This window comes from Heteronotia binoei, chromosome 12, assembly GCF_032191835.1.
Source record: "Heteronotia binoei isolate CCM8104 ecotype False Entrance Well chromosome 12, APGP_CSIRO_Hbin_v1, whole genome shotgun sequence".
In the NCBI taxonomy this organism is placed as follows: Eukaryota; Metazoa; Chordata; class Lepidosauria; order Squamata; family Gekkonidae; genus Heteronotia; species Heteronotia binoei.
Genome location: NC_083234.1, coordinates 46,192,851 through 46,219,025, shown reverse-complemented (window position 1 = coordinate 46,219,025; position 26,175 = coordinate 46,192,851). Strand labels below are relative to the sequence as shown.

Sequence of the window (26,175 nt, the reverse complement as noted above, 5' to 3'; positions counted from 1 at the left end):
GATGTTCTACATCAGGGATAAGGCTGCTTCTGTCTATATTTTGGTCACTCTGTTCTCCTGGATAGGGTTGCCAGCTGCTTGGAGGGAAAAATGCCCTATCTATTTACCTGATGCTCAATGTTATTTGCCAAGTGCTGTTATCTACCTCCATGCCGTGGAAAGCTTCAGGTGCATGTTTGTACAAATTTAAGCCTCTCTTCAGGGGACAGGACATTTTTCTCCCAGCCTGTTGGCAATGCAATCAACTGAAGGTTCTCCAGGCAGTAGACCGAAGGCTGCGGGCCTATTTGGTTCAAACTGACTCCCTCAGAAATGGCCAAAAATTTGGAACGTCAGCCAGCTTGGTGTATTAGTCAGAGAGTTGCCCAGTGGAGTGCTGGGTTCTGAAGCCCTGAAGCCCAATGCGTAATCTTGGGCCAGTCGCTTTTTCTTAGCTTTTTACTCATGTTGTTATGAGGGAACAATGGAAGAAGGGAGAGACTCAGAGCTCCTTAGCTTCTTATTTATTTAGATTTTTTAAATGCTGTCTCTCTAGAGACCTGCTTCTTGGAGGAAAGATGGAATAAAAATGAAAGAACTGGATGATAAAGCTGGCAATGAGGGAACCCCAGTTAAGGAGTACACATGATCTGACATTACACACTATTTTCACAGTTTGCATTTGCATGATGTATGTAAACTATATGGAATCCAAAAGAGATGTTATCATTACGTTGTGGGATATCTTTGTTTCAGACTATTTGAAACTATTGTTTTCCTTTTAAGGAAACTGTAGTAATGATTTTTAATAGATAGAAATTGGGTAAGGCCTCCAAGACACACATATTTTTTTCATGGGCTGCCAGTTTGGCCCTACCTGCCATAAATCAGAGACTTTCTGAATTTGCCTGGGGCACAATATTCTCGTTTTAGTTTTCATTTCAAGATTACATGCTAGAGTTGTGCCATCTTGTGGCCAACTTTGGAACTTCAAACTGTGTCACAAACATGAGGCAGCTCCTTTGATCTAAAATTTGCATTGATAATTGCTTTAGTGAAAAATCTGTAGGCACTGAAACGGTTAAAGCTCTGGACTAGGAGCTGGCAGACCTGGGTTCAAATCCCTGCTTCCCTATGAAGCTTGTTGGATGGCCTTGGCCAGTCACACACTCTCAGCCTAACCTTCCTTACAGGGCGATTGTAAAGATAAAATGAAACATGAAAGAGTCATATGTGCCTGAGCTCCTTGGAGAAAGGGCAAGTGAAAAATACACTAGACATATAGGTACAAATCTCCATGTGCAGGAGAGAACTGCCTGGAGGGGACTGTTCAATCCTTAATGGCACCCCAAAACTGCAGTGCAAAATATTGCCTTTACTGTGCCCCCAGAGAAGCACAGAACAGACAGAAAGAAATGCAGGATGAACAAAAGGAAGTGCTATTTAACCTGTGAGTGATTTAATGAGTGATTCAATTGTATAATCCATGGCCACCGGACATAGCGTTGGCCATGTACATGGAGGACTTTAAAAGGGAATTAGATAGATTCACAGTGGAAGGATCCATCAGTAGCTACTAGCCATAGTGACTGAAGGGAACTTCCCCGTACACAGGCAACAAGCCTCTCAGTACCAATGCTAGGAAACAGCCTTGGCCTCTCTACACTGTTTGTTGGCCCTCCAGGGCAACTGGTTGGTCACTACATAAAACAGGTTGCTGGACTAGATGTACGGTGGCTCAGTGGTAGAGCACCTGCTTGGGAAGCAGAAGGTCCCAGGTTCAATCCCCGGCTTCTCCAAAAAAGGGTCCAGGCAAATAGGTGTGAAAAAGCCTCAGCTTGAGACCCTGGAGAGCCACTGCCAGTCTGAGAAGACAATACCGACTTTGATGGACCAAGGGTCTGATTCAGTATAAGGCAGCTTCATATGTTCATATGGCATCTGTTGATCTCCCAAGGCACATTTTATGCTCTTATGGAAGCTGCACATAGTGAGATAATCAAGTGATAACTTGCAGGCCATGTTATAAAAGGGGGAACAAAGGCTGGCAAGAGGAGGGGATATAAAATCTTCTGCAGGTTACATTTTTTAATTTGGAGAGTGGTTTGCAGCAACAGCCCAATGGTCGTAATGTGGGAAGCTGCCAGTAGCTGAATGTCAGTGATTCTTCTGCTCTGCTGCTGTCTCATTGTTGCTTCCCTTCCCACATTGTCAGTTTTGCCATATGTAAAGACAGGAGGGGTCAAGATAAAGCCATTATTAATACAAATTTAGGATTAAGGGAGCTCCTGTCCATGTCTTGTGATGCAAGGTGAGGTTTTCATAAATGACCAGTAGAGGGCACAAGTCCAGCATTTAGAATTGCAGTGAGCAAACAGGTGTGCATTGGGCAGATTTGGAAGCATCCCGCATAGGGCAGGGCTAGTCATCCCAAACGGCATCAGAGAAAGTAACATTTGTGTTGGGTACCATTTCATTTATTATTATTTCTTATTTTATTAATGGGATTTATATCCCCATCCCACCAAGGCAGGCAGGCTCAGCACAAAAATGTGCCAGCAGCTAGCCCATTGTACAAACTGCCCTTTTGAATCAACCATAATTATTTTTGCTACATATGTGGGACAGGTTCTTTTTTTGTGTTACCCTCATTTTGCACCTGCTTTTCATCTGGTCCTTCACTGTGTATGTCTTTGTGTCTAGCCCCACCAGTCAAACTTGACCGCCAGTCTATACAGCGAGGGTCCTTGTATTCCAAGGTGACAGGTAAACCACACATGTGCATGTCGTGAGAGGTGCACATCTCTAACCAGATTAACCCCTTGCCTGGCCTTCATTCTGCAGCTGGGTTGCTTTGATTCAATACTTTGGGATTGCATTGCCTTCTGCCAGGGATACAGAACAAGGGGGAAGAGAAATGCTAATTTGGCATCACTCTCATTCTTGAAACCTGCAAGGAAATTGTCAGCCCAATGGAATTGATTGAGGGTTTCCCTCCTCTGCTTTTTAGAGGTGCTGTGAAGATAAGATAGAGGAAGCTCTTTTGTATTCACCTCCCTGAGCATCTCAGAGGAGAACAGAAATGTGGTTGATTAATGGTTTATTATAAACCACTTTTCTTATGCCTGCTATTTCTGGCAGAAACACCCCCCCACACACAAAAAAAAAACACATATGTGAAGAAAAGTTGGGAGCTTTGCTAATGAGGAAGAACAAACAATTGTGGCAAGAGGGAGACACTTGCTTATCTGGTGCTGCGTCAATTGTTTCTTGTGAGTTTCCATTGCTTGTCAATGGATTCCATAAGCCCCAAGCTCATGACCCCTCTGTGTTCAGTCAGTGCACAGAGAAGGAGAGCAGACCCTGCTTCCTCATGATTGCCAGCTGGTCTGTATGTTGTGAATATGCAGAGGAAGCATCCATGTGTATGCTGCCTCCTTGTGCTACAGGAAGGTTGGGATACCAGTGTCCCCATCACAGGGAAGGTGTAGACATGTGGACACATCTTCTGTTCATTCACACTGTACTGATGAGCCAGTGATGAGGGAATGAAGCCAGCACACTTGTCCCTCTCTGCAAATTGCCTGCATGCTTGGTGGGATTGTGTGCCGGGGGCTACTTGGTTCTGTATCTTTGTAAGCTTTGTTCTGTTGCGATGCTTCTGATGGAAGCCTGATGGCAGACTCCCAACAGAAAGCATTTGCCTTCTCACACTCTCAGCTTTGGAAGCAAAATTGATTGGGACATGACCTTTGTTGAGTGATCGGTAACTTCCTGGCCGGAGGTTGAATGATAATCACAATGAAATAATGATTTTATTCTACCTAGGGAAAAACAAATCTCCAAGATTATTATCTCTCTGTCTGTCTTCCAGTCTATCATTATCTATCCATCGTCTATCATCCAGTCCACTTATCATCTACTTATTTTGTTGAATTTATATCCTGTCCTTTCCTCATATGGGCTCAGGGCAGGTAACATCAAATATATAAAACATTAAAAACAAGTCATTACAATAAATACTTTGAAACAATTAAAGATGGTGAAATATATTTACATGATGATAACCCTAACAGCTGGATAGATGAAAAAGGAAGTCCAGTGGCACCTTTAAGACCAACCAAGTTTTATTCAGAGCATGAGCTTTTGTGTGCATGCACATTTAGACGAAAGCTCCCACTTTGAATAAAACTTGGTTGGTCTTAAAGGTGCCACTGGACCCCCATTTTCATCTCCAGCTATCTCTGCCCTGGCCCCCATCTGGTGGAACGTGCTGCTGTCTGAGATCAGGGTCCTGCAAGACCAATTACAGTTCCACAGGCCCTGTAAAACGGAGTTGTTCTACCAGGCCTTCAGTTGAGGCAACGGATGTCCAATTATTTGGCTGCCCTACTATATTCACCCATATGGAGTGTCAGTATCCTTAATTTGCTTCGATTCCTGTTACCATCTATTCAGCTAGATCCAGGGGGGCAGCCTTGTTGGTCTGAAGCAACAGAACAAAGTGGGAGTCCAATGGCACCTTTAAGACCAACAAAGTTTTATCTACACGAGATAGAAAATGACTAAATAATAATAATTTTGAAAAATTAGCATCCATAAGTTAACACCACAAATACCCACAGAAGTCCAAGACCCTGCAGATCAGTGCAAGAGCTGGGAAGGATCATATGGTGCATGAAAGCCTGGATTCATAGATTGGGGTTATGTCTGGATCCAGTCTTGCTCCTGGATGTCTTGGCAATGGCTGCGGCCAGAACTGCCTTCAACCTACCTGGGCTGATATCTCAACTGCAACCCTTTTTGAAGAAACCTGACTTAGCCACACTGACAAATAGGCTGAATGTGCAGGGCTGCCTTTGGAAAACGTTCCTGGAAACTTTTGATTCAACTTCCTTTGCCTCCAGTGTAGCTTCCAGTACCAGTTCAAAATGTTGGTTTTGACCTGTAAAGCCATCAATGGTTTGGGTTCAGAAGATGCAAATATCACCTTTTCTAGCATGTGGCTGCCACTAGGTGGAGTTCAAGTGGAGAGGCTGCACTCTGTTTTGCAGCTGCCATAGCTCTGGCAGGTGGCCAGGCCACGCGTCATGAGGCCTTCTTGGTGGTGGTAGAAAAACTTTGGAACTCCCTTCCCCAGTATGAACATCTGGCTGCACCCTCTGTTTCTTTTCAGATTGCAAATGGAAGCCATCCTCTTTCCAATGGGCTTGTGATTATGTTGATAGTCATTTTACCCTTGCTTTTATCCTGCTGATTGCTCTCAAGGTTTTAATTCCCCTTATTCTTTTGGTTACTAGAATGTTTTTTGTCATGTTTATATTTTAATGTATTTTAACACTTTTTTCTTACAGTAAGTTTTGATTCTTATTCCAGAATATCTGTTTCTAAAATAACAAGAGAGTTACATCCTTCTAAGCCCATTGACTTTATTGGACTGGGGGGGTGGTGGTAACAGTGTTTAGGACTGTTCTGCAAAGTAAGAGCCCTCTTCCCATCTGTTATGATTCTGAAGGGCTCCAGTGCTGTGCTCTTGCCTTTGAGAATAAGTCCAGACGAAATCAGGACTTTTTTCTGAATAAACATGCATAGAGTCATATTTTGGACAATTAAAAAAAAAAGATCAGCTAACCCAATTTTGAAATATATCCTTCCATCTTTAATATGCCCTCTTACTTGCTTAGGCTGTTATAAATAAACTTTTCAACTGATCTTGGAAAGGATCTTTTTATGTACAAGAGAGAAGATTCAATAGATGGTGGGGGGAAAACAAAGGTAGATGGAAGAGGGGAGAACTAGCAAAATGGCATCCCTCCCAACTCATTCTTCATGTCTAGTTTCAGAGGTGCGCTCCCCTTCCCACATGAGTAACCTGAATCGCTCGGCATCGCTGTGCTATCATGAGCGCTCTGATTCCATCTCCTCCACCTTCAGCGGCAGCAACAACCAGATCAATTCCAGTGCCAGCTCCCAGTATCTCTCTGACTTCAGTGTTCGAGCTCTCATGGACCTGCAATATATCAAGGTGAGACAGAACCTTCTCACTTCTCACTGAGGTAGCAAAGCAGCTGTACCACTTCATTGTGGAGTGGGCTGCTTTGACTGAATGCCCCTCCAAAGAAAAGACCTTCCTGGCATGTGGAATTCTTCGGTCTGTAGTTTTTTGTGTCCAGATTTGTATTTTTTTTAAATGGAAATGTGCTCAGTCATGTGAGCACCCCGCCTGCAGCCCAGAGGGAGATTGGCCGACTCAGAGAAAACGTGGTCTGAGATGAGTGGAACTCTCCACATACAGAAACCATCTGAAGCTTCTTGGGGCCTGATTCTACCACGGTTCTGTTTCCTGCCTCCTAGCCAACACTGTCATGTTTGAAAGGAAAATGACCAAGAATGTAGTGGGGCACCATAGTGGACATGTGCTGGAGAAGTTGGGATTAGCTTCCCAAATGGAGAAATATTGCATAAGCGCCACATATATGATGAGGGAGGAGGGAAGACAGCCAGAGTGGTGTAGTCAACAAGCAAAGTGGCAACACAGTATATCACAGAGTGAAAAAAACCAACTGTGTAACAAAAAAAGGAGTAGGTTCCACTACAGAGCTATTTACATTCAAAGATCCAAAAATGTTCCTAAGAGACAATTAGTTGGTCGTTCATGTTCATAAGAGACACGTAGTCATTTATTCATTCTTCCTTATGAATTTCTCTGTGTAGAATCCAACTTCCTTAGTAATTTTGGCACTCAAGGCTCCTTTTCCTTACGTGCCAGTCGACTAATGGACCACATTTCGCAACAAATGCTTTTTCACAGAGCCAATCTGTTATATAAAATGCAACACCTTATATTAAAAGGAATTCCTTGCAAGAGATGGTACAGTAAAAAAAAAATACCTGTGATACAAACCAATTGGCGTCAATTAAGACTTCTTCATACAATTCTCATTAGGCACAAGCTCATTACTCATCCTGTAACATTCCCCATTTTAAAGGAGACAACAGGTGTTACATATTTCATCCTAAAAGGTATCTTACAAAAGTCAAATCATTCATTACGATTGAATAGAGAATTATGTAGTACAATTGGATTCCACGTAGAGAAATTCATAAGGAAGAATGAACGAATGACTCTCTTATGAACGTGAACGATTGACAAAATGTCTCTTATGAACATTTTTGGATCTTTGAATGTAAATAGCTCTATAGTGGAACCTACTCCTTTTTTGGAAATATTTTTGTCTGTACTATGTATTGGTATCACTATAGAACAAAGACTTTGAAGGTTTATAAAATTCTTGAAAATGTTTATTGTTTTGTTACACAGTTGTTTTTTTCAGTGGTATAGTGGCTGGAGCTCAGGAGAGACCCAGGTTCAAACCCCAACTGTTTCATGAAGCTCACTGGGTGACCCTGTCTCAACTAAACCTGCCTCACAGGGTTATTTTGAGCTTAAAATGGAGGATCAGGAAATATATGCACTGTCATGAACTTCCTGGAAGAAGGCCTAAATAGAAATTAGAGAGAGAGAGATTGATGAGGTGTAGTTGTAAGCAGAGTTACACCATTCAAAGTCAATTGAAGTCATTTATGTATTCATTTAGATTTTTTATGCCCCACTTAATTCTCCAAGTTGAGGGCCAAAGAGACTTACAAGAGCATTCTCCTTTCCTCTGTTTTATCTTCACTATAACAACCCCGTGAGGTAGGTTAAACTGAGAGATGGTGACTGATGCCACTCAGCAAGCTTCCATGGCAGAGCACACAGATTTGAACTGGGATCTCCCAGATCTTTTTTCGACAGTCTAACCACTACACTGCATTTATGCTGAGAGAGAGATGAATCTAATGGATGTGGAGTGTGTAATACTGTTGTCCCTGAAGCAATTGTTTTGTTATTGTTCTGTTCAAGAAAGAAATGAAAAGGAAGGGGGGGAAACCCAAAAATATTGAAATAGAGAACCAAAAAGGGCCTTTTGTTAAAACAGTGTAATTTAGGTCCTTTTGTTTAAAACAATCTCTATAACTTCAGTGTTATCAAAAATACATTTATTTTAAATGATTAAAAGTGTTTAATCATTTAAAATTAGCCTCATTACAAATAAAAATACATAAAACACAAGTGGAAACCAATGTGACCCAATGCATTTTGTCTTTAAAAGGCCTTCAGTGGTCAAGTTGTATGTATACAGACTCATTATACAGATTGAAACGTTTGCCACCTTTGAACACACTGCAGTTATCTTTTGTCATTTGTTATTTTATCTTTTGTCATTTCTTTGCCTGGCAGATCACACGCCTTCAGTACCAAAATGGCCTCATGGCTTCCCGCTTGGAGAGTTGCCCCCAGTCTCCTGATGGAGATGGTACCCCCAAATTGGACACCACCTTGCCCGCAAAGGAAACCCCAACATCCAATGAAGTGATTAGCCTCTTGAATGAGAAGAACTGCCAGCATTCCAAGACGAACCACAGCTCTCCAGATGAAGTTGTCTGACCCTGGCCCTTTGGTGACCAGGTTTCGGCCAGCTCGCCCCAGTCCTTCCCTTCCAAAGACAGCAAAGTGGGGAGGGTGGGGAAAACATCCAGTGCCCACGAGAGAATTTTGGTCATGCAACTACAAATGTCAGGTAGTGGATGCAGCCAGGGAGAAGAGGAAGGCATTTCCCCTGCAAATCTCAATGGCTTTTCTCTCAAAGGCACACACCCCTCCACTTTCCAGGCAGGATTGGGCTTGATAGGATAAAGACAGGCCAACTAGGAAAGGAAACTGCACAGTTGCCAATGAGAAGAATTAACAGGTTCTGGATGCTAAAGGGAATCCTGGCTTCTGGAGCATCAGAACTGTATGATCCACGAGGATTTCCAAAGGGAGCTTGCTTGCTGCTGAGTTTTTTTCCTATGCTGGCTTTTCATTTAAACAGAAGAAAATGGAGATAAGTAATCTCATAGCTGGCACGCTCGGAAGGCAACGGTCCGGTTCCAGAGTTGGTCCAGTTCTGGTTCCCTCTTCCACAGAGCACTCATGGGGGGAGGGGGTTGTTCCCTGTCTCAGTGAACAGGTACAGAGGCTGCACAGACAGACCTTGCCAGGAGGAGATGAAAGCCGTGGCTGTGGGCTACCACGACACAAGCAGAAGTCTGCTGACAGGCAGGAATCATCTGCCCATCTCAGGAAGTTCTGATTCTTGTATGTTGTCTGGGGTTACAATGTTCTTCTTCTTCTCTCTTTTTTGTTCAGTTTTGTTTTGTTTGTGAGCATCACTCTGGAGAGACATTGTGCAGGGGTTTGAAGATGGGTGGAGGTCCATCCTCCTCACCTGCCTTCTTCAAGAGCTCCGTTGCTGGGGAGTGATATTTCTCAGTACACACTCAGTTTCAGGCTAGAATCATCTCAAGGAATCATAACAAGGCTGGACCAGATGAGCAACAGGGAAATGATTGATTCCTGAGGTGGTTGAATGTACGGTTCCGCTTGTCCCTGCATGTTTTTGAACACTCTGCCAAAAAAAGGCTCAGCACAGCAGGGTTGAAACCTTTCCCTTGATAGGTACTTTTCTACATGCAGGGAGGATTTTTTTTTTTTAAATATGAGAGCATTTTTTAAAATATGCCCTCTAGAAGCAGTCTAACGTTACAACCCATTCTATCCCCATGGGATGTCTCATTCTGTTGCAGATGTAGACCACTCCAGAATAGGAATCCTTAGACTTTTAATTTCAAAATAGAGTGTAAGGATCCTTGACAGATCTGCTGGTAGTCCCAGAACTGGGGGGTGGGTGGGATCCAATTCTGGGTAGCATTGGGCACATGAGGTTGCGTGCAGCATTGAGAATGTGGGCTGCAGCCTTTCATGTGCTTATAGGGCAGGTGGAGTGTCCAGTGCAGGACTTTTAGCATCTTTTGGAGATGACTTTGAATATATGGCCATAATTGTAATAAATTTGTTTGTTTCATCCCCGTTAGGCTGGATTTGGGTCTAAATAGATCTTGGTTTATTTGTATAGCTAAATGGAGACATTCTTCTTCAGCATCTGTGAAAACAGAGTGAATTGTACAATCTTTACTTATGGTGGGAAAACAGTGCTGGGTTGTTACTCTGGATAAATTGTTTGCCATATGGTGAATCAAGTCACACCCACATGAGTTGCTAGTAGTCAAATATAATATGGTTATATCTTAGCAATACTTAGATGAATTCTGCATTCACATCCCTTGACTTGGTCATTGCTGTCAGTTTCTCATAAGAGGCTTTAGGCAGTGTGTAGCTTTCTCTGTCTTTAAAAGCCAGGAAATTGATAGAGTCAGCAGATAGTGGTCAGCTGGCCCAAGAATTTTTTTGTTCATTTCTGACATTTGCCCAGAGAGGGGGGCAGAATTTTAGGAGTGTTTGTGGGAGGTTCTGGATCTGGACACATGGTACAAAGCTTGCTTTGTAAGAGCTGTTGCAGGCATATACATACCAGAATGTAAAGTTGTCAGGTTGCTCCTCATACCTAAGGTGAATTGTCCAGTTGTTGTGTAAGGTGTGTGTGTATTCACTATACATCTTACTAAACAAAATGCATCATCATTTGAAAGCCAGTTACAGAACGTCTCTGGACATGGGAAAGAGGCATGTTGGGGATGTCAGTGGTACTAACCAATTGGCACCTAACATAGCTAGCTTTTCTCAGCTTTAAACTGAATCATACCTAACACTGCTTTATCAGAGCTAATCCCAGGACACCAGAGAGAGGAGAAATTTATGGCTTTCTTGGTTAGCCTCCATCACTTTTAAAATATTGTTTCTGTCTTCAAACGCAGATCAGGTGCACTGATTCACTGCCATTTGTGTCCATGTGTCTAAGCAAATGTTCTGACTACGAACAGATTTCAGGGACAGAAGGAGCTCAAAAGAGGAGAAAAGGCTTGTACTGGCACTCAAGGTCATTTGCTGTTCTTCACTGGGGGCATTAATTCTGGGGTGTCCCTGCCTCAAGTATGATTGCATAATTCATTCATTCCCAGCTGTAGAGACATGGCTGAATTAACTTGCCATTGGAGGAAATTCCCCTTTGCATCTCTAGATGAATTACTATTCAGGGTTTGCCTTCCAATCAGGAAGCAGACTCAGAACACTAACTCATGCAGCAACACAGATATGTAGGCAGTTCTTTTTCACATTGTGTAAGAATTAATTTTGTTCTGTTTTTTACCCAAAGCTGGCCACTTGTGTCTTTTAGTTGAGGACAGCAGCAAATCAAAGTCAGCTTTAACACAGTTGGCTTGCCGTTTGTGTGGTGGGGAAAAAAATCTGATAATTGGTGTGGCATAATCAAAAGTCACAATGGAGAGAGAAACTCTATAATGAAGAACTGTTTCCATCATTGCATTTTCCCATGTACCAAACTGGGGGTTTGGAGAGGATTTGTGCACTTAATTTGCTATGTGATGGATCGTGTTTGTTCCTAGTGGATGGGAGGGCTATGCTGATTTTTATCCCCCATGATAGTTATGGTCACAGCTGGATGAGTGTATTTTCTTCCAGGTTGTTTCATGAAATGAATGTGCCATAACAGAGATGCTTCAAACACTGAGGAATTCCTCATGGAAAACAGTTTTGTGCGTAATGTGTAATACAGACATTTTTATGCCTATGATAGAAAATCTAAGTAGGGCCCCTCTCCCTGGCAGTAAGAATATGATACCTAAATAATTCCAATTTTACTGCCCTTAGAAGTACCCCCAAATTCTTTAATGAGGACCGACTCATTCTGTTAAGTGATAGTGTTGGTGCCAGCCCATAAATCATCATCTGTGGGAATTTTGTAGTGTTTGAAATAAACTTGAGACTCAAACAGATGAGGTGCATTTTAAAATGAAACAGCTTTCAAATTCCTTTTGTAGAACAAAACTCAGGACACTGGGATGCTGAGCATGGGTGGAAAGCCCTGGTTTCAAATCCTAGCTATTCCATAATGTGCTGAATGAATTCTCAGCACAGCTGTGGGCAAACTCACATTTCACCCCATTATACTCTCATCATCCCAGTTCCCTGTCCATGGAGTTAGAAATGGGGGTTGCCAAAATTTCATCCATTATCTTTAGCCATTCCCTTCACTGTAGCTTGAGTCACAGACATCTATTATGTGTATCTCCATGTATCTGATTTCTGCAGATCAAGCTACTATTGGAAGAACAATCATAGGCTAGACCAGGGGTATTGAACTCATTTGTTATGAGGGCTGGATCTGACATAAATGAGACCTTGTTGGGCTGGGCCATGTATGTCATAAAATGTAATGCCAGGAAGTGAAGATACAAACTTTATAAAGGACACAGAAGTGCTTTTTTTTAAGTGCTTTCTTTCTATCTCTCCTGTGGGATCGAGGGAACTGGGCCAAGGAAGCTCTGGCTCTTTTCCTCCCTCCCCAGGGACCAGGAGGGGGGAAAGCCTCAGCCAATAGAAGAAAGAAAGGCTTGGCTCAGTAGTACTGCTGTGTGATTGAGAGAGCCTGGCAAAGCAAGCTCTCCCTCCTTCCTCCCCAAGGGAGGGGCCTCAGCTAATGGAGAAAATAGAGGCTTTGCTTTGTAGCTCCTAGGTGATTGAGCAAGCCTGGAAAAGCAAGCTGTGATGCAAAAGGAAGCAAGAGAGAGGAAGAAAGCGGCTGACTTGCTCACAAGCCTGATAGAAGTCTTCCTGGGGCCTGATCCAACCCCTGGGCCGCATGTTTGACACCTCTGGGCTAGACTTTCTTGTTAGTTGGAACTATAAGGTCAGGACATCTTCCTGGCTCAACAGATGGTCAGGAGAGTACAAAGCCTACTGGGAGACCAGGTTCTGAGGGAGTCTACAAGCCCTTTTTGGGTCAGCTGTAACCTGAACTGTCTGCCAAAAAGTATAGCTGGCATTATGTCCTGACTAGCGCTGTGACAGTGGCCTAGTCTACACATGCAGCAGAATGAGGTGGATAGAGATGGGAGAGCAGATTGAACAAGTTTGGACTGCAGAAGCTCCTGGACTTGAAAAAATACTGCCCAGAATTTGAAAGCTAGTATGGGAAGAGAAGCCAGAAGACAGTGAGTTTAGATCATTCTCTGATGTACTAGTATTTCCTTGCAGGGCGTTTATGTTTTTAATGTAAGAGGAGACATTAAATATGCAACCATCCCACCTGCGCTGCGGTATATTACAATTTTACTGCCTCATTCTTCTACATATCTAGACTAGGCAGGCCACCTCAAAGAGGCTTAGGCCACTTCCATCTTTTAGGACTTCTAAAAGGGTTGTCAGTCTCCCAGTGGGGCCTGGATTTCTCCTAGAATTACAACTGATCTCCAGATAACAGTGCTCCATTTCTCTTGAAAAAGTGACCACTTTGGAAGGTGGGCTGAATGGATATTAGCCAATGAGCACTGATGTTCCTCCCCCCCACCCCCAAACCCGAACTCCAGCCTCCACCCACAAATCTCTAGGAGTTTCCCAACCCAGAGCTGACAACTCTACTTTGTATAGCCATAGTAAAAAATTAAAACAGGTGGCACATGAAAATAAAATAAGGCACTTCTGAGTGAATATAGTCTGGATATCTTTTTAATATAACAAATTCTTTTCCAGCCTTTTTGAGGCCTGAGGCTAAGCCATCAGCATTTTCCTCCTTATTCTTTGAACCTTCATTTGACTTAACAGAATCGTTTTTTAAATGTTGGGTTTGTTGACAGCAATACTTGATTCTGGAAATCAAGGGGGAGGGCTGTTCCTTCCATTATTGTGTAACCTTTTTAGAAAACAATGCAGGAAACCACCTACAGCAGGGGACTGGCTTCCTCTTCCTGGTTCTCCCTTATTCCTGGGCAGCGATACCTTAATGAATCTTTGTGCTTTTTAAAACAGCTTTAACTTAATTTGACTGTGCATGTGTTTCACAGCTTTTTGTCTGACTTTTAAATTTCTGTTTTGTGAGGGGGGTATTCTTGTTTGGGTTTTATTTCCCCCTTTTGAATTATTATTATTCCTAAGGAAAGCACAGTGGTTTCTGAACATTTTCCCCTTTGTGGGTGAACATGATGTAATTTATTTTTTTTCTGATTTAAAAAAAACCAAAACACTAAACTTAAGATCCTAGCTCCCAAGGGGAAGAGATTCTTTTTAAAAAATTATGAAATAAATATTATCAAATCAAAGTGTAATGGGAAATGTTGGTGATTATTTCAAAGCCTTTGAATTAGTATCCTTGTTAATATCTGGGACAAGAAGGCTGTGATCCTACACAAACTGACTGGAAAGTGAGTTGCACTGAAATCAGTGAAATTTAACATTCATGAGCACACTGTATTAGGGTTGCCAAGTCTTTTAATGCCCCCTGCAGCCCTGTATTTGACAGCTGCTTATCTGCAGAAACTAACTCCAGGCCCTGAAAATGTTTACCTGCTGATTTCTGCTGATCAAGATGCACTTAAACATCACAGAAGCTGAGTAGAATGTTTTATTTCTTATTTGATCATCCTGTTTTGTCTCCATTTTGCACTGATTTAAGTTTGAACACACTCCAGTGGTAGGGTTGCCAATCCCCAGTTGGGGGCAGAGGATCCCATAATTTGCAGGCCCTCCTCACGCTTCAGCGTTATTAGAAAGCGGGGCGAGAGGGAAATGTCTGCTGGGCACTCCATTATTCCCTATGGAGTCCTATCTCCATAGGATATAATGGAGAATCAGTCCATGGATATCTGGAGCTCTGGTGGGGCTCGTTTTTGTTTTTTTTTAGGTAGAGACACCACATTTTCAGCACAGTATCTGGTGCCTCTCTTCAGCGCCCCACTCCCAAAGTTTCAAAAAGATTGGACCAGGGGGTCCAATTCTATGAGCCCCCAAAGAAGGTGCCCCTATCCTCCATTATTTCCAAATGGAGGGAAGGCATTTGAAAAGTGTGCGGTCCCTTTAAATGTGGTGGCCAGAACTCCCTTTGGAGTTCAATCATGCTTGTCACAACCTTGCTCCTGGCTCCATCCCCAAAGTCTCCTGGCTCCACCCCGAAAGTTCCCAGATATTTCCTTAGCTGGACCTGGCAACCTTATCCAGTGGCCCCTATTCAACAGAGACCATCCTGTTTTTTTCTGTTTTATGTTCCCAATGAATCACTGTCTTTCTTTTGGTTTTAGAGGAGATTTGTGGTTGTCCTTATAAAACACTATTATAAAACAGTTCAGTCCTAAATAGAGTTACACCCCTCTGCGTCTGTTGACGTCAGTGGGTTTATGCACTGCCAACACTGTTTAGGATTGCATTGTAAAGAATTAGAGATTGTAAAGTTGACACCCTTTCCCTGGGCCTCTAGGAGTGAAGGAGCACAGATGTCTCTATTTAATACATGCATGTAAATATATGTATATGAATACTAAAGCACTGTGCAGTGATCAGTCTTTCATTTCACAAGCTTCAGTGGGGAAGTTCAGTTGGAATAGCTGACACTGTGCTCTGTTTAGCACACCTTTAAGCAACAGAAGGGACTATCTGTTTTTAAACTGGTATAGCACCAGTCATTGAACAATAAACAAACATAGGCAGTAAGCTAATGGCAGGGAGGGAAGGCAGCATAGTATAATCTCACCAGATTTCAAAAGCTGAGCAGAGTCAGTACTTGGAAGTGAGACCACTAATGAAGGCACTGGCAAACCACCTCTGCTTCTCACTTGCCTTGAAAGAAGAAGAGATTGGATTTATATCCCACCCTTCCCTCAAAGTCTCAGAGCTGCTTACACTCTCTTTTCCCTTCCTCTCCCCACAAAAGGCACCTGTAGGTGGAGCTTGAGCAGAACAGCTCTGGGAGAACTTGTGACTGATTCAAGGTTACATCAGCAGGTACATGTGGCCCTTGCTGAGCTAGTAGGTCTTTCTAGCCTCAAGGTGGGGCCTGGAGATCTCCCACTTTTACAACTGATCTCCAGCTGGCAGAGATCAACTCCCTTGAAGAAAATGACAATTTTGGAGGGTGGACTCTATGGCATTGTACCATGCTAAGGCCCCTCCCCTCCCCAAGCCCTGCCCTCTTCCAGAACCACCCCCAAAGTCTCCAGGTATTATCCAACACAGATCTGGCAACCCTATGAACTCACCATGTCAGCTGCAACTTCATGGCACTTTACACACATACAAGAAAATGCCTTCAACAATGGAGAATATAACTAGGAGGTTCCAGCAACCAAAAGCATGTAAATATTTTATTAAGACTGAACAAAATAAGGCAGTGGAGTGGGCTAGCATTTGAGTTCTCCATAACTTTTCATCGGGCTGGATCTTGGGGTTTCTTAAAAAGTCTCTCAAGCTGTGATCTTTGGGCTTCTTTTTCAGTGTCCTGTGTTGAATGCTAACTTTAAGAGACACAGGGTGTGGCAACTATCAGGTGGTAGGCTTGGCATGCTTTGGACAAGAAGCAAAAACAACTGGAAATCATCCAACTGAAAAAAAAAATATGACAACCATTAGTAGACCAAAATAGTTAGCAGGGAGCACTCAACCAGTGTTTCTGGGTGTGATAAACATTCCCCTGGTTTGTCTGTGAACAATTTCAGTGTGCAATTCAAGGCAACTGAAAATTGAGATCCCAATGATCCAGGGATCCTTCCCCCCATGATTTATAAATATTTCAATATACTCTCCTTTACAATACCGCCAGCAATGTATGGCTGTCCAGAACTCCTGGCTGGTTTCCCAGGTACCAGGGAGAAGATCCTTGTTTTTACTGGAGATGTGAAAGACTGGAACTGAGATCACCAACAGATAAAGCATGTGCTCAGGCCATGGCAAATAAACCTGCCCAAATCCAAATTACCCTGCTGCAAGCATCCCTTGCCACCAAGCAGTGTTTATCGAGAATTTGAACCCAGGACCTCTCATATGTAAGAAAGAATCATACTCCTAGATCAGTCACTGCAACTACATTATTATTTTTTTAAAAAATGTATGCAATGTTTGCCAAGCCTTTTTTGCACTTTCTCCCTCCTTTGTAATTGGCAAAAGTGTGAGATGCAACATCCACAAACTCAAACAAATCAAAATCGCAGACATGCGAGGGCCTAGGCTCACCCCGTGGAAGGCAATGGCAAACCACCCTATAAAAAGTCTGCCATGAAAACATTGTGATGCGATGTCACCCCAGAGTCAGAAACGACTGGTGCTTGCACAGGGGACTACCTTTACCTTTTAGGCTTACCCACCAGAATTTCCAGTTAAAAGAGTCAGGTGATATGAAAGACTTCCACTTGAGACTCTGTGTAGCTGCAGCTCATCAGAATAGTCAATATGAACCCTGATAGTGGTCTGGCTCAGTATATAGCAGCTTCATGCGCTGTATCTGTATCTCACATTGCTTAGAAATATCATTTTTGTTTGTGATTAGGTAACAAAATAGATGGGCAATGGCCTATCTTTTGCTAGCTTTCCATACCTGTCTGCTGGTAGCTTCTTGCATGGAGAAAGATCAGGTACTGGAATTTTCTTCATAGTCTGGAGAAAGTTTGTCAGGTGGTTCCTCTGGTCAAAACAGAGCATTGATACTCAAAAATCTAAAGTCTAGTCTTTTAAAATACCATTAAGATGCCATTCTGCTGTGCCCATTTCTGGGGAGAGGGTTTCAATGGCTGTTCTTGAATAACTCAATCCAATTGCCAAATGTTTTTTTTTTTTTAAACCCTAGCAATATCATTAAGAGGGGTCTAATAGTCACCTCTTAAATAAAAGGACTTATACCTTTTTGCACTAGTGGCTTTATTGTTGTTATTATTAGAGTCCATTTAATGGATTAGAATGAGAGTCACTCCAAGTGCAATCCTGTGCAGATTTCCATGGTTTTAGAGTAGGTTAACTCAGTATGGGATTGCAGTATGGGATGTCAACATCCTGCACTGGAGATATGGTCTGTGTGGTCCAAGAAATATACAACCATTTCTCTGGCAACGTCCCCAGGCAGGGGCTGGACCAGTTGGGGAGCTGCCATATTGAAATCAAGTGTCAAACTTTATTTTACTTGTCTAACCATTTGCAGAAACAGCTCTGTGTAGTGATTAGATTCTGCAACAGTCAGGTTCAGATCCTATGCCATGACGTTCCCAGAGTGACCTTAGGCCCATCACTCTTTCTCAGCCTAACCTGCTTCACGGGGTTTTTGTGAGGATAAAACGGAAGAAGGAAAAGCAATATTGTAAGCCTTGTTGGGTCCCCATGTGAGAGGGAAATGCATTATAAATAAATAAGCAAAAGAAGAAGAAGAAGAAGATATTGGATTTATATCCCGCACTCCACTCCGAAGAGTCTCAGAGCGGCTTACAATCTCCTTTACCTTCCTCCCCCACAACAGACACCCTGTGAGGTGGGTGGGGCTGGAGAGGGCTCTCACAGCAGCTGCCCTTTCAAGGACAACCTCTGCCAGAGCTATGGCTGACCCAAGGCCATGCTAGCAGGTGCAAGTGGAGGAGTGGGGAATCAAACCAGGTTCTCCCAGATAAGAGTCCGCACGCTTAACCACTACACCAAACTGCTCATGAACTTGACTGGGAAATTCTATGGAACTAGTTTGATACAGCAGGGACCTCTTTTGATGTGCACACTTTTTCTTTTTTGCAAAGCAGAGAACTGAGCATCAAAGTCCCTTGTTGTACCTGTTTCTGCTCCATTAGTCATAACAAGGGACTAAATAGGCCCCCAACCCCTCCCTTTCAGGATTTATGCTGTTGATGGTAGCTGGAAAATCTCTGTGCTTGTTCACGTGCTCCCAAGCAGTAACCTGCCCTGACCAGTATAGTGCAGGATAGACCGATCTGGGCTGATGGCTGAAAGCTAAGCAGGATCAGCCCTGGTTAGTATTTGGATGGGAGACCACCAAGGAGTACAAGGTCACCAAGCAAAGTCAGGCCAATGGCGATCCATTTCTGAAAGTCTCTTGCCTTAAAAACCCTACTGGGCTGCCAGAAATCAGATGTGATGGCCATAAAAGGGGTGGTGGGGAGAGGCTGGTTCACATATGAAAATGGATCACACATGAATGACCATTGCTTGCGGGGCAATTACTCCAGCCTCAGTCTACTGATTTCCATGGGCTTAAAGTGAAGTAATTGTATTGGATTGCAGTGACATAACGCTTGTTTGCTGGCAATAATGCAACTCTACACAGGGTGTATAGAACGTTTTCACAGCAGCCAATGGGAGAGAGTCCATGATACATGCTTCTTTGCACAGTGTGCTGTTAAATACACTACTTAGTACAGTTATCAACATCTCCCAGAATTACAGTTCATCTCCAGACTGCAAAGAATAGTTTCTCTGGAGAAAACAGTAGCTTTGGAGAGTGGACTCTCTGGCTTTATACTCCACTAAGGTCCCTCCCCTCCCTACGTTCCCCAGGCAACACCCCCAAATCTCCAGGAATTTCCTAACCTGGAGATGGTAACCCTAGCCTATTTTTATGACTCCTCAAACAACCCTAAATTTTTGGGAGTAAGATCCACTTAGTTCAACGAATTTTACACCCAAGTACCAATGTTCCCTCTAAGCTGCAGAGCCTTGTGAGCAGAAATTCTACTTTGTGAGCTACCGGCATTAAAGTTGGGAGCTACTGCATAAATTAGCGTACTTTGGGGTCATCCTTCCTGAGCTAAGACAAAAATGTGTGAGCTGGCTGCTAAAAATCTGCGAGCTAGCTCACGCTAACTCAGTTTAGAGAAAACACTGCCAAGTACATATGCATACAGAAGCAGGCTTAGGTGATAATTCTACGTTTACTTCGCAGCGTCCCATTGAAATCAGTGGGATTTACTTCAGAATAAAAATACATAAACTCGGGCTGCAGCAGGGCAAAGCCACAGTTTTCTCCAAAACTGGATTTGGAGAAATCCCCGGAGTAAATCATCAGGCGTACTTATAAGCAAGAATGGAAATATGATCTAGCTGCAGGGAAATGAAAGGGGTACCCCCCTCCATTGCAAAACTACGGAAAGATTGCCCAACACTGAAACCCCAGTCGTATGTTTACACGGATAGAAACCCCGCTGAAGAGTGGAAATGATGCTTTTTAAGCATGACAATGGAGGGACGATGTTCCTTTAAGAGGCAACTCCTCCTCCCCTCCTTCTCCCTCCGCCTTGTTTATAACGCGGCGTCACCGAACTTGCACTTTTTCCTTCCTTGGTCCCGCCCTCGCCCATGCCCATTGGATAGAGACCGCCAGCCCCTCTCTTGTATTGGCGGAGGGGTCCACAGCCAAGGTTGGAGGCGCCAGAAGGGGAGTCAGCTGACCTTCCTTTGCCCAGTCCACTCCCCCTAGTAGCTGCCTTTCGCTGCTGCAGCTCTAGCTACTGCTGGCTCTGGCAATGGTGGGCAATTGCAGTTTGCTGGTGTTGCTACTAGGTTGGGCTGCTGCGTTGTGGTTGGGTTGTGTAGTAGTGCAAGGGAAGGATTCAGCTGACAAGGCCTCTCAGCACTCCAAACCTCCCCAGGAGACCTGGGCTCTCCAGACCTCAGAGGCCAAGACCCCCCAGGAGCCTGGGTCCCCCCACCCAAAGGTGCTCGGTTTCTGCCTGGAAGAGGGAGCCTTGGCCAGTGGTAGCCTCATCAAGGCTACCCCAGGGGCCACCTTTCGCCTGCGCCTTTATGGTACTGGCCTCAGCAACCACAGCTGGCCTTGGGTGGCCTTTGTGCCGCTGGGAAGCTCCTGTGCAGTTCCTGAAGGGGGTTCTTCCTCCACACCCTCCCCTACTGGTGCCCCTGAATTGCTTTTGCACGATATCCTGCCTGTTGGGGAATATGCAGTGCTGGTGACAGTGAAGGTGGCCTCTGTGGGCACCCAAGGCCAGTATCATCTTTGTAGCCTGGCAGGGCCTGGGAACCAGTGGGCTGCAGCTGCTCCTGGGGATTCTATTTTGGTGACAGAAGATGAAGGTGGGGGTGGGAGGGTGGCAGCTGTGGCTTTGTCCCCTCCTTTGGCACCCTGGCTTCTGGGCACCCTCGTGGCCTTACTGCTCGCTTTCTTAGCCTTGCTCCGGGTTTTGCAGCTCAGCACTTTGTGGCTGGATCCAGTGGAACTGTACGTGCTGCGGGACTGTGGTATGGAATCTGAGCGAGAGGCTTCCAAAGTTCTGGAGACTGTAAGACAACGTGGGACGTTTGTCCTTTGCTCTTTGCTACTCCTGAGTTCCTTGGCCAATGCTGCCTTGGCAGTGCTTTTCTATAGAGCGGTGGGAATGTTGGTGCCTGCTATCCTAGGTGTGGCCGCTTTGGTCTTTCTTTTAGCTGAGGTGCTGCCTTTCACCATCAGTTCACGGTGGGGACTTTTGTTGGCCCCCCGTGGGCTCTGGCTCACCCAGCTCTTCATGCTTCTAACCTTCCCTATCTCGCTACCGCTCAGCAAGGTGCTGGAACTCGCATTGCACCACGACACAAGTACATGCCTCCTGCGGGAGAAGATCCTGGACATGGTGCGCAACAGTGACCCCTACAATGAGTTTGTACGGGAGGAGTTCAGCAAAGGTGCCCTGCGCAACAAGACAGTTGAGGATGTGCTGACACCGCTGGATGAGTGTTTCATGCTGAATGCAAATGCTGTGCTGGACTTCAGCAACATGTCAATGATCATGCAGAGCGGCTACACTCGCATCCCTGTCTATGAAGATGAGCGCACCAACTTGGTGGACATGCTTTACGTCAAGGATTTGGCCATGGTAGACCCTGACGACTGCACACCTCTCAGTACCATCATCAAGTTCTACAACCACCCGCTTCACTTTGTCTTCAATGACACTAAGCTGGATGCTGTGTTGGAGGAGTTCAAGCGAGGTAAATTGGACTCCCTCGGGGTAGAATGTTTCCTTTATATGGATAAGATCCCTATATTCCACAGACCCCTGGGGTTTCCTTGAATGCATATCTGGTGATTCTTTAATGAGAAAGTCAGTAATGGAAAGTTGTCTGCCTCTGCCAGTCTTATCTAATGTGCAGTCAAAGGGGCATTTGGGGTGTGTTCTAGGGCAGGGGTCCCCAACCCCTGGGCCATGGACTGGTACCAGTCCATGGCCTGTTAGCAACCGGGCTGTGGAGTGAGGCGGAGACCTTTGCCTACTCCTCATTTAAAGACCCCCATGGGGGGCAGGGACGGGGTGTGGGTGTGGGGGCAGCCTGGGGCAGCAAAAACCCCAGTACGCGCCCCCCCCCCTGGTCCGTGGAAAAATTGTCTTCCCCAAAACTGGTCCTTGGTGCCAAAAAGGTTGGGGGCCACTGTTCTAGGGAGCATCCTCAGTTTTCCCAGATCCATTGTGAGGCCTAACATGTCTGTTGTGTACCTGTAGCCATCCAATTCAGATGACAGGGGGACTTGCAAAACCCTGTGAATCTGAAACCAGTGTTAACTCTCAAACCCTGCAACATTCAGTCCCTCTAACTTTTACTAGTTAACAGTCTCACTGTTGTATTTTGTACCCACTGAAGCTTCTGAACTGTCTCTGAAGGAAGCTTGTGATATTGTGGGCTTTCTTTCCGAGTGTGTTCTATCCTTGGTGCTTAAGTGGACCCTCGGTAATGAGCCTTATCAGGATGGCTCTGCTGGTCTTGCAGAGTGAGCCTAGAGCAAAATGTGATAATGTTTATTCAGCCAGCTAATAACCAAAGATCATTGCCAGGTGTTTGTTTTATTCTGATCACGTGTGTAATCACGAGATAAAAGTATTTGTTTCAATATTAGCATTGCTCCTTAAAGAGCAAGCCTGGGTTATTTGTGTATTGATAATTGCCACTCTGCCATCAGATTCCTGAGGCAGTAAACCAAATAAATACATCAGCATCAGTTTCATAGCTCAGTAAAGCAAGGGGAGTTCTTTGTGTCTTAGGGAGTAGCTTCTGGAGTTAATATGTTGTTTAGTGGAAAGCAGTTCCCTTTACAGGAACACATGAGAGGAGCAGGTGAACATTATTGTATGCAGTCTTTATGTACATGTTTGCATGCTGGCAAACTATGGAGGAAAAGATATGTATGAGATCACCATGCGTGACTAACATGCAGTGTTCCTGTAAGCTTTTGTGTGCAAGAGCACCAGAACATCTGAAGTGCCCTTCAGAATTTATGTTGTAAACAGTCTTGATTTCTCCATGGGTCTTAACTATGGCTGGAAAAATGTTCCCTTGCCTCTTTCTGATCTGCTGCTTCAGTCAGCTATAGGGCTGATTCCTAGGAACTCAAGATACATTTTCCATCCCTTCATTTAGCCCTATCCTCCGCTGTACCTCTCTTGGGTTCATCTCTTTTTACCTTCCCTTCTTTTTGTTGTCTACCCACACTTTCAAAATGTAGATTATAAGTAACTTGGGCAAGAATATGCTACCTTTGCTTATGGCACTCTGTACAGTACTGAGAAGATGGCCGATCTTCTTTCTGATTTTAAAACTTTATGGCTCTGGGGAATTGTTTCCACAACAGTTGCCCTGTGGAAGAGGTTCCAAGCATCTGCAATGTGTGGCAGAGAACTTTAGGAAGTGCAGCTAACAGGGTATGCTGGCTAGGCTTTTTGAGCCTTCCTATTGCTCCTCATCGACTGTGTACACCCCAAAACACACCCAGCATTCACCCTTCAGATTCACATCATGAGGGAGAATTAGCAGTGATGTGCAGTCTGTTTCTGAGGTAGACACCTAGCATGACTAGTGTTCTCAGTGAGGAGCCCCTGTTAAGCCACTGAGGTGAATCCCACAGGTTCCTGGACCCTCATCCTTGCAAATCAGTTGAGAAACTCATTTGTCCTAGCCCATGAAACATTTCTTAACCCACTTGCCTGTTCCTACCTGGACTGGATGTTTATAATACATCAACAGCCTTAAAGGCAGAAAAAACAATGAACTGTCTTCCAGTATAGACACTCTTCTCTGTCTGGTCATCCTTAACCAATCCTTATTTGCCTCAGGTGACCAATCAAGCGGCTGTTTGCATAATAGTATCTCCAAAAATTATGTATTGCACAAGCTACAGTGAAGCTGTCACTGGAAACCCTTTGTACGTTCCAAACCAGAGGTGGCCAAATTTGCTTAACATAAGAACCACATAGACTAAACGTCAGAGGTTTGAAAGCCTCAAGACAGGAATGTCAGATGTTTGAGAGCGGCAAGACAGGAAGGCAGGCAGGTAAATAGATGGAGGAGAGGTGGGAAGAAAACAACTTTAAATGCATTCTCCAAGCTGCCAGCTGGCTTAGCTTGGAAAAATGATTTAAAGAGACAAATGCCTCCTCCAAGCCAACTGATGGTGTGGTGGGGACTTTGAGGGCCACACAATATGTGTGAAAGAGCCACATGTGGCTCCTGAGCCACAGTTTGGCCACTCCAGACTCTTCTGAAGTTAGCAGGGTAAATGCTCTTGTTTAAGAATCTTGATTAGTTTATACCACAAGGTAAGAATCTCACTCTCTCTCTCCCCCCCCCCCCCTCAACCTGGAAAGCTGGCATGGTATAGTGATAAGAATGTCAGATTAGGATCTGGGAAACCAAGCTTTGCACCCCTCCTATACTTTGAAAGATTCTTGTTAGGATTAAAAACAGAGGAGGGGCAATGAGGATGTATGCCATTTTGGGTCCCTATTGGAGAGAAAAGGGGGGGGGGGAGATAAAGGCCCACCTGTGTCTAGCCTGCTCTAGTTCACACAGCAGGTGATCATACTTCTCCATACATCAAAAATAATCAAGGGAAGAAACTTTTATTTTTAAGTAGAACATTCAGTCATGCAAGCCCCTGCTTCCAGTTAGTGGTACAGACTAGATACAGATTGACCATCTCCTTGAGATGTAGACATATGCTTCAAAGTATGGAAGCAACTCTGTTATCCTCTGGCATGAAGTGCAGATGGAATCCATAGCTGATCAAGTTATATGTAACTGAATCTGGCTGAAAATCTAGAAGAGCTGTAGTAAAAAAAATGCAGGAGCATTCTAGGGCTGGATTACATGAAACACTAGGAAGATTTTTAATGAATTCGAGTGATTTTCATTGGTAGATAGTAGCTTTGGGACCCCACTTTATTGGGGAGGGGAAGATTTGCTATTTTCCCTAACTTCCTTGTATTTCTGATGTAAAACAGCTCCTGGAGTTGCTACCTGTCACCTTCAGGGGAAAATCATAAAGCTTGACTATTGACTTCATGTTGGAACAAATAGCAGTTCTAGGAGGCCATTTCAAGTTGGCAGAATAGTATGTGAGGGATGAAAGGTTAAAAATAGCCTCTGTGAGATTGCCCCAATCTGAATTTCAGTGGTGGAGACTTGGCTGTTATTTATCATAAAAAACTGCTTGGGGTCCATGTGAAGGTTAGTTATTAGTAGACCATTGTGGCTTGATATCTAAATGGATTTCCCAAGTGGGTTTTTTGTTGGTGGTGTTTTTTGACTATGGAAGGTTGTGCTAGATTAAATCTGTAATGTTTTGTAGGCAGGGCTATGTATGTTATGATTAAAAGGAAGTACTTCTTCACCCAAAGGGTGATTAACATGTGGAATTCACTGCCACAGGAGGTGCTGGTGGCTACAAGCATAGCCAGCTTTAAGAGGGGATTGGATAAAAATATGGAGCTGAGGTCCATCATACCTATATTGGCCACTGTGTGACACAGAGTGTTGGACTGGATGGGCCATTGGGCTGATCCAACATGGCTTCTCTTATGTTTTTATGATTCTGCAGCAAGTTAGGGAAAGTAGAGTTCCTGTGGAAGCCAGCTTCCCGAGATAACCTCTGTTTTAATCTTAAATCAACTTTCTAGTCCTTTTTGGCAGTAAAGATACACCTGAAAGGGCTCCTGAAATCTCACTTGAGAGAGGTGGCTATGAATTATGTGATCCATCTTGAATATTTAGTGCTGTCATGAGGAAAACCAGAAATAAATTTTACAAAATAAACATGCAGAGTTAAGTAAGCAAAGTAAACACAAATTTGACAAAGCTTCTGGCAGGGTACTTCACCAAAGACTTCTGAGTAAATTTAGCAGTCATGGGAAAGGAGAACTGGTTCTCTTCTGGCTTAAAAAGTGTCACCTGAATTAAATGACAGGAAGCAAAGAGTAGGAATCAATGCACAGTTCTCACAATGGAGGGAAGTAAATAGTGGAGTCCCAGGAGGCTTGGTATTGGGGTAGATACTATTTAATTTATTCATAAATAATCTGGAACTAGGGGTGACTAGTATAGTGGCCAAGTTTGCAGAT

At 44.0% G+C, this 26,175-nt stretch overlaps 2 protein-coding genes across 5 annotated transcripts in view; both read left to right on the top strand.

Annotated features, from left to right (window-relative positions):
• CNNM4 (cyclin and CBS domain divalent metal cation transport mediator 4) overlaps positions 1-9,938 on the top strand; it is a 53,075-nt gene extending 43,137 nt beyond the window's left edge. The window contains exons 6-8 of one of the 2 annotated variants that reach the window (XM_060251837.1): positions 2,683-2,745; positions 5,817-6,004; positions 8,264-9,938. In XM_060251837.1, the coding sequence (XP_060107820.1) occupies positions 2,683-2,745; positions 5,817-6,004; positions 8,264-8,470 (458 nt within the window). In that variant the 3' untranslated portion in view covers positions 8,471-9,938. The remainder of the gene's footprint in view (positions 1-2,682; positions 2,746-5,816; positions 6,005-8,263) is intronic. The other variant, XM_060251838.1, reaches the window with a different exon arrangement.
• Positions 9,939-20,293: 10,355 nt separating this feature from the next.
• CNNM3 (cyclin and CBS domain divalent metal cation transport mediator 3) overlaps positions 20,294-26,175 on the top strand; it is a 33,787-nt gene continuing 27,905 nt past the window's right edge. For all 3 annotated transcript variants that reach the window (XR_009556081.1, XM_060251839.1, XM_060251840.1), the window contains exon 1: positions 20,294-21,778. Coding sequence is in view for 2 of the 3 variants with exons in the window: in XM_060251839.1 (XP_060107822.1) it covers positions 20,317-21,778 (1,462 nt within the window). In the remaining variant the exon portion in view is untranslated. The remainder of the gene's footprint in view (positions 21,779-26,175) is intronic.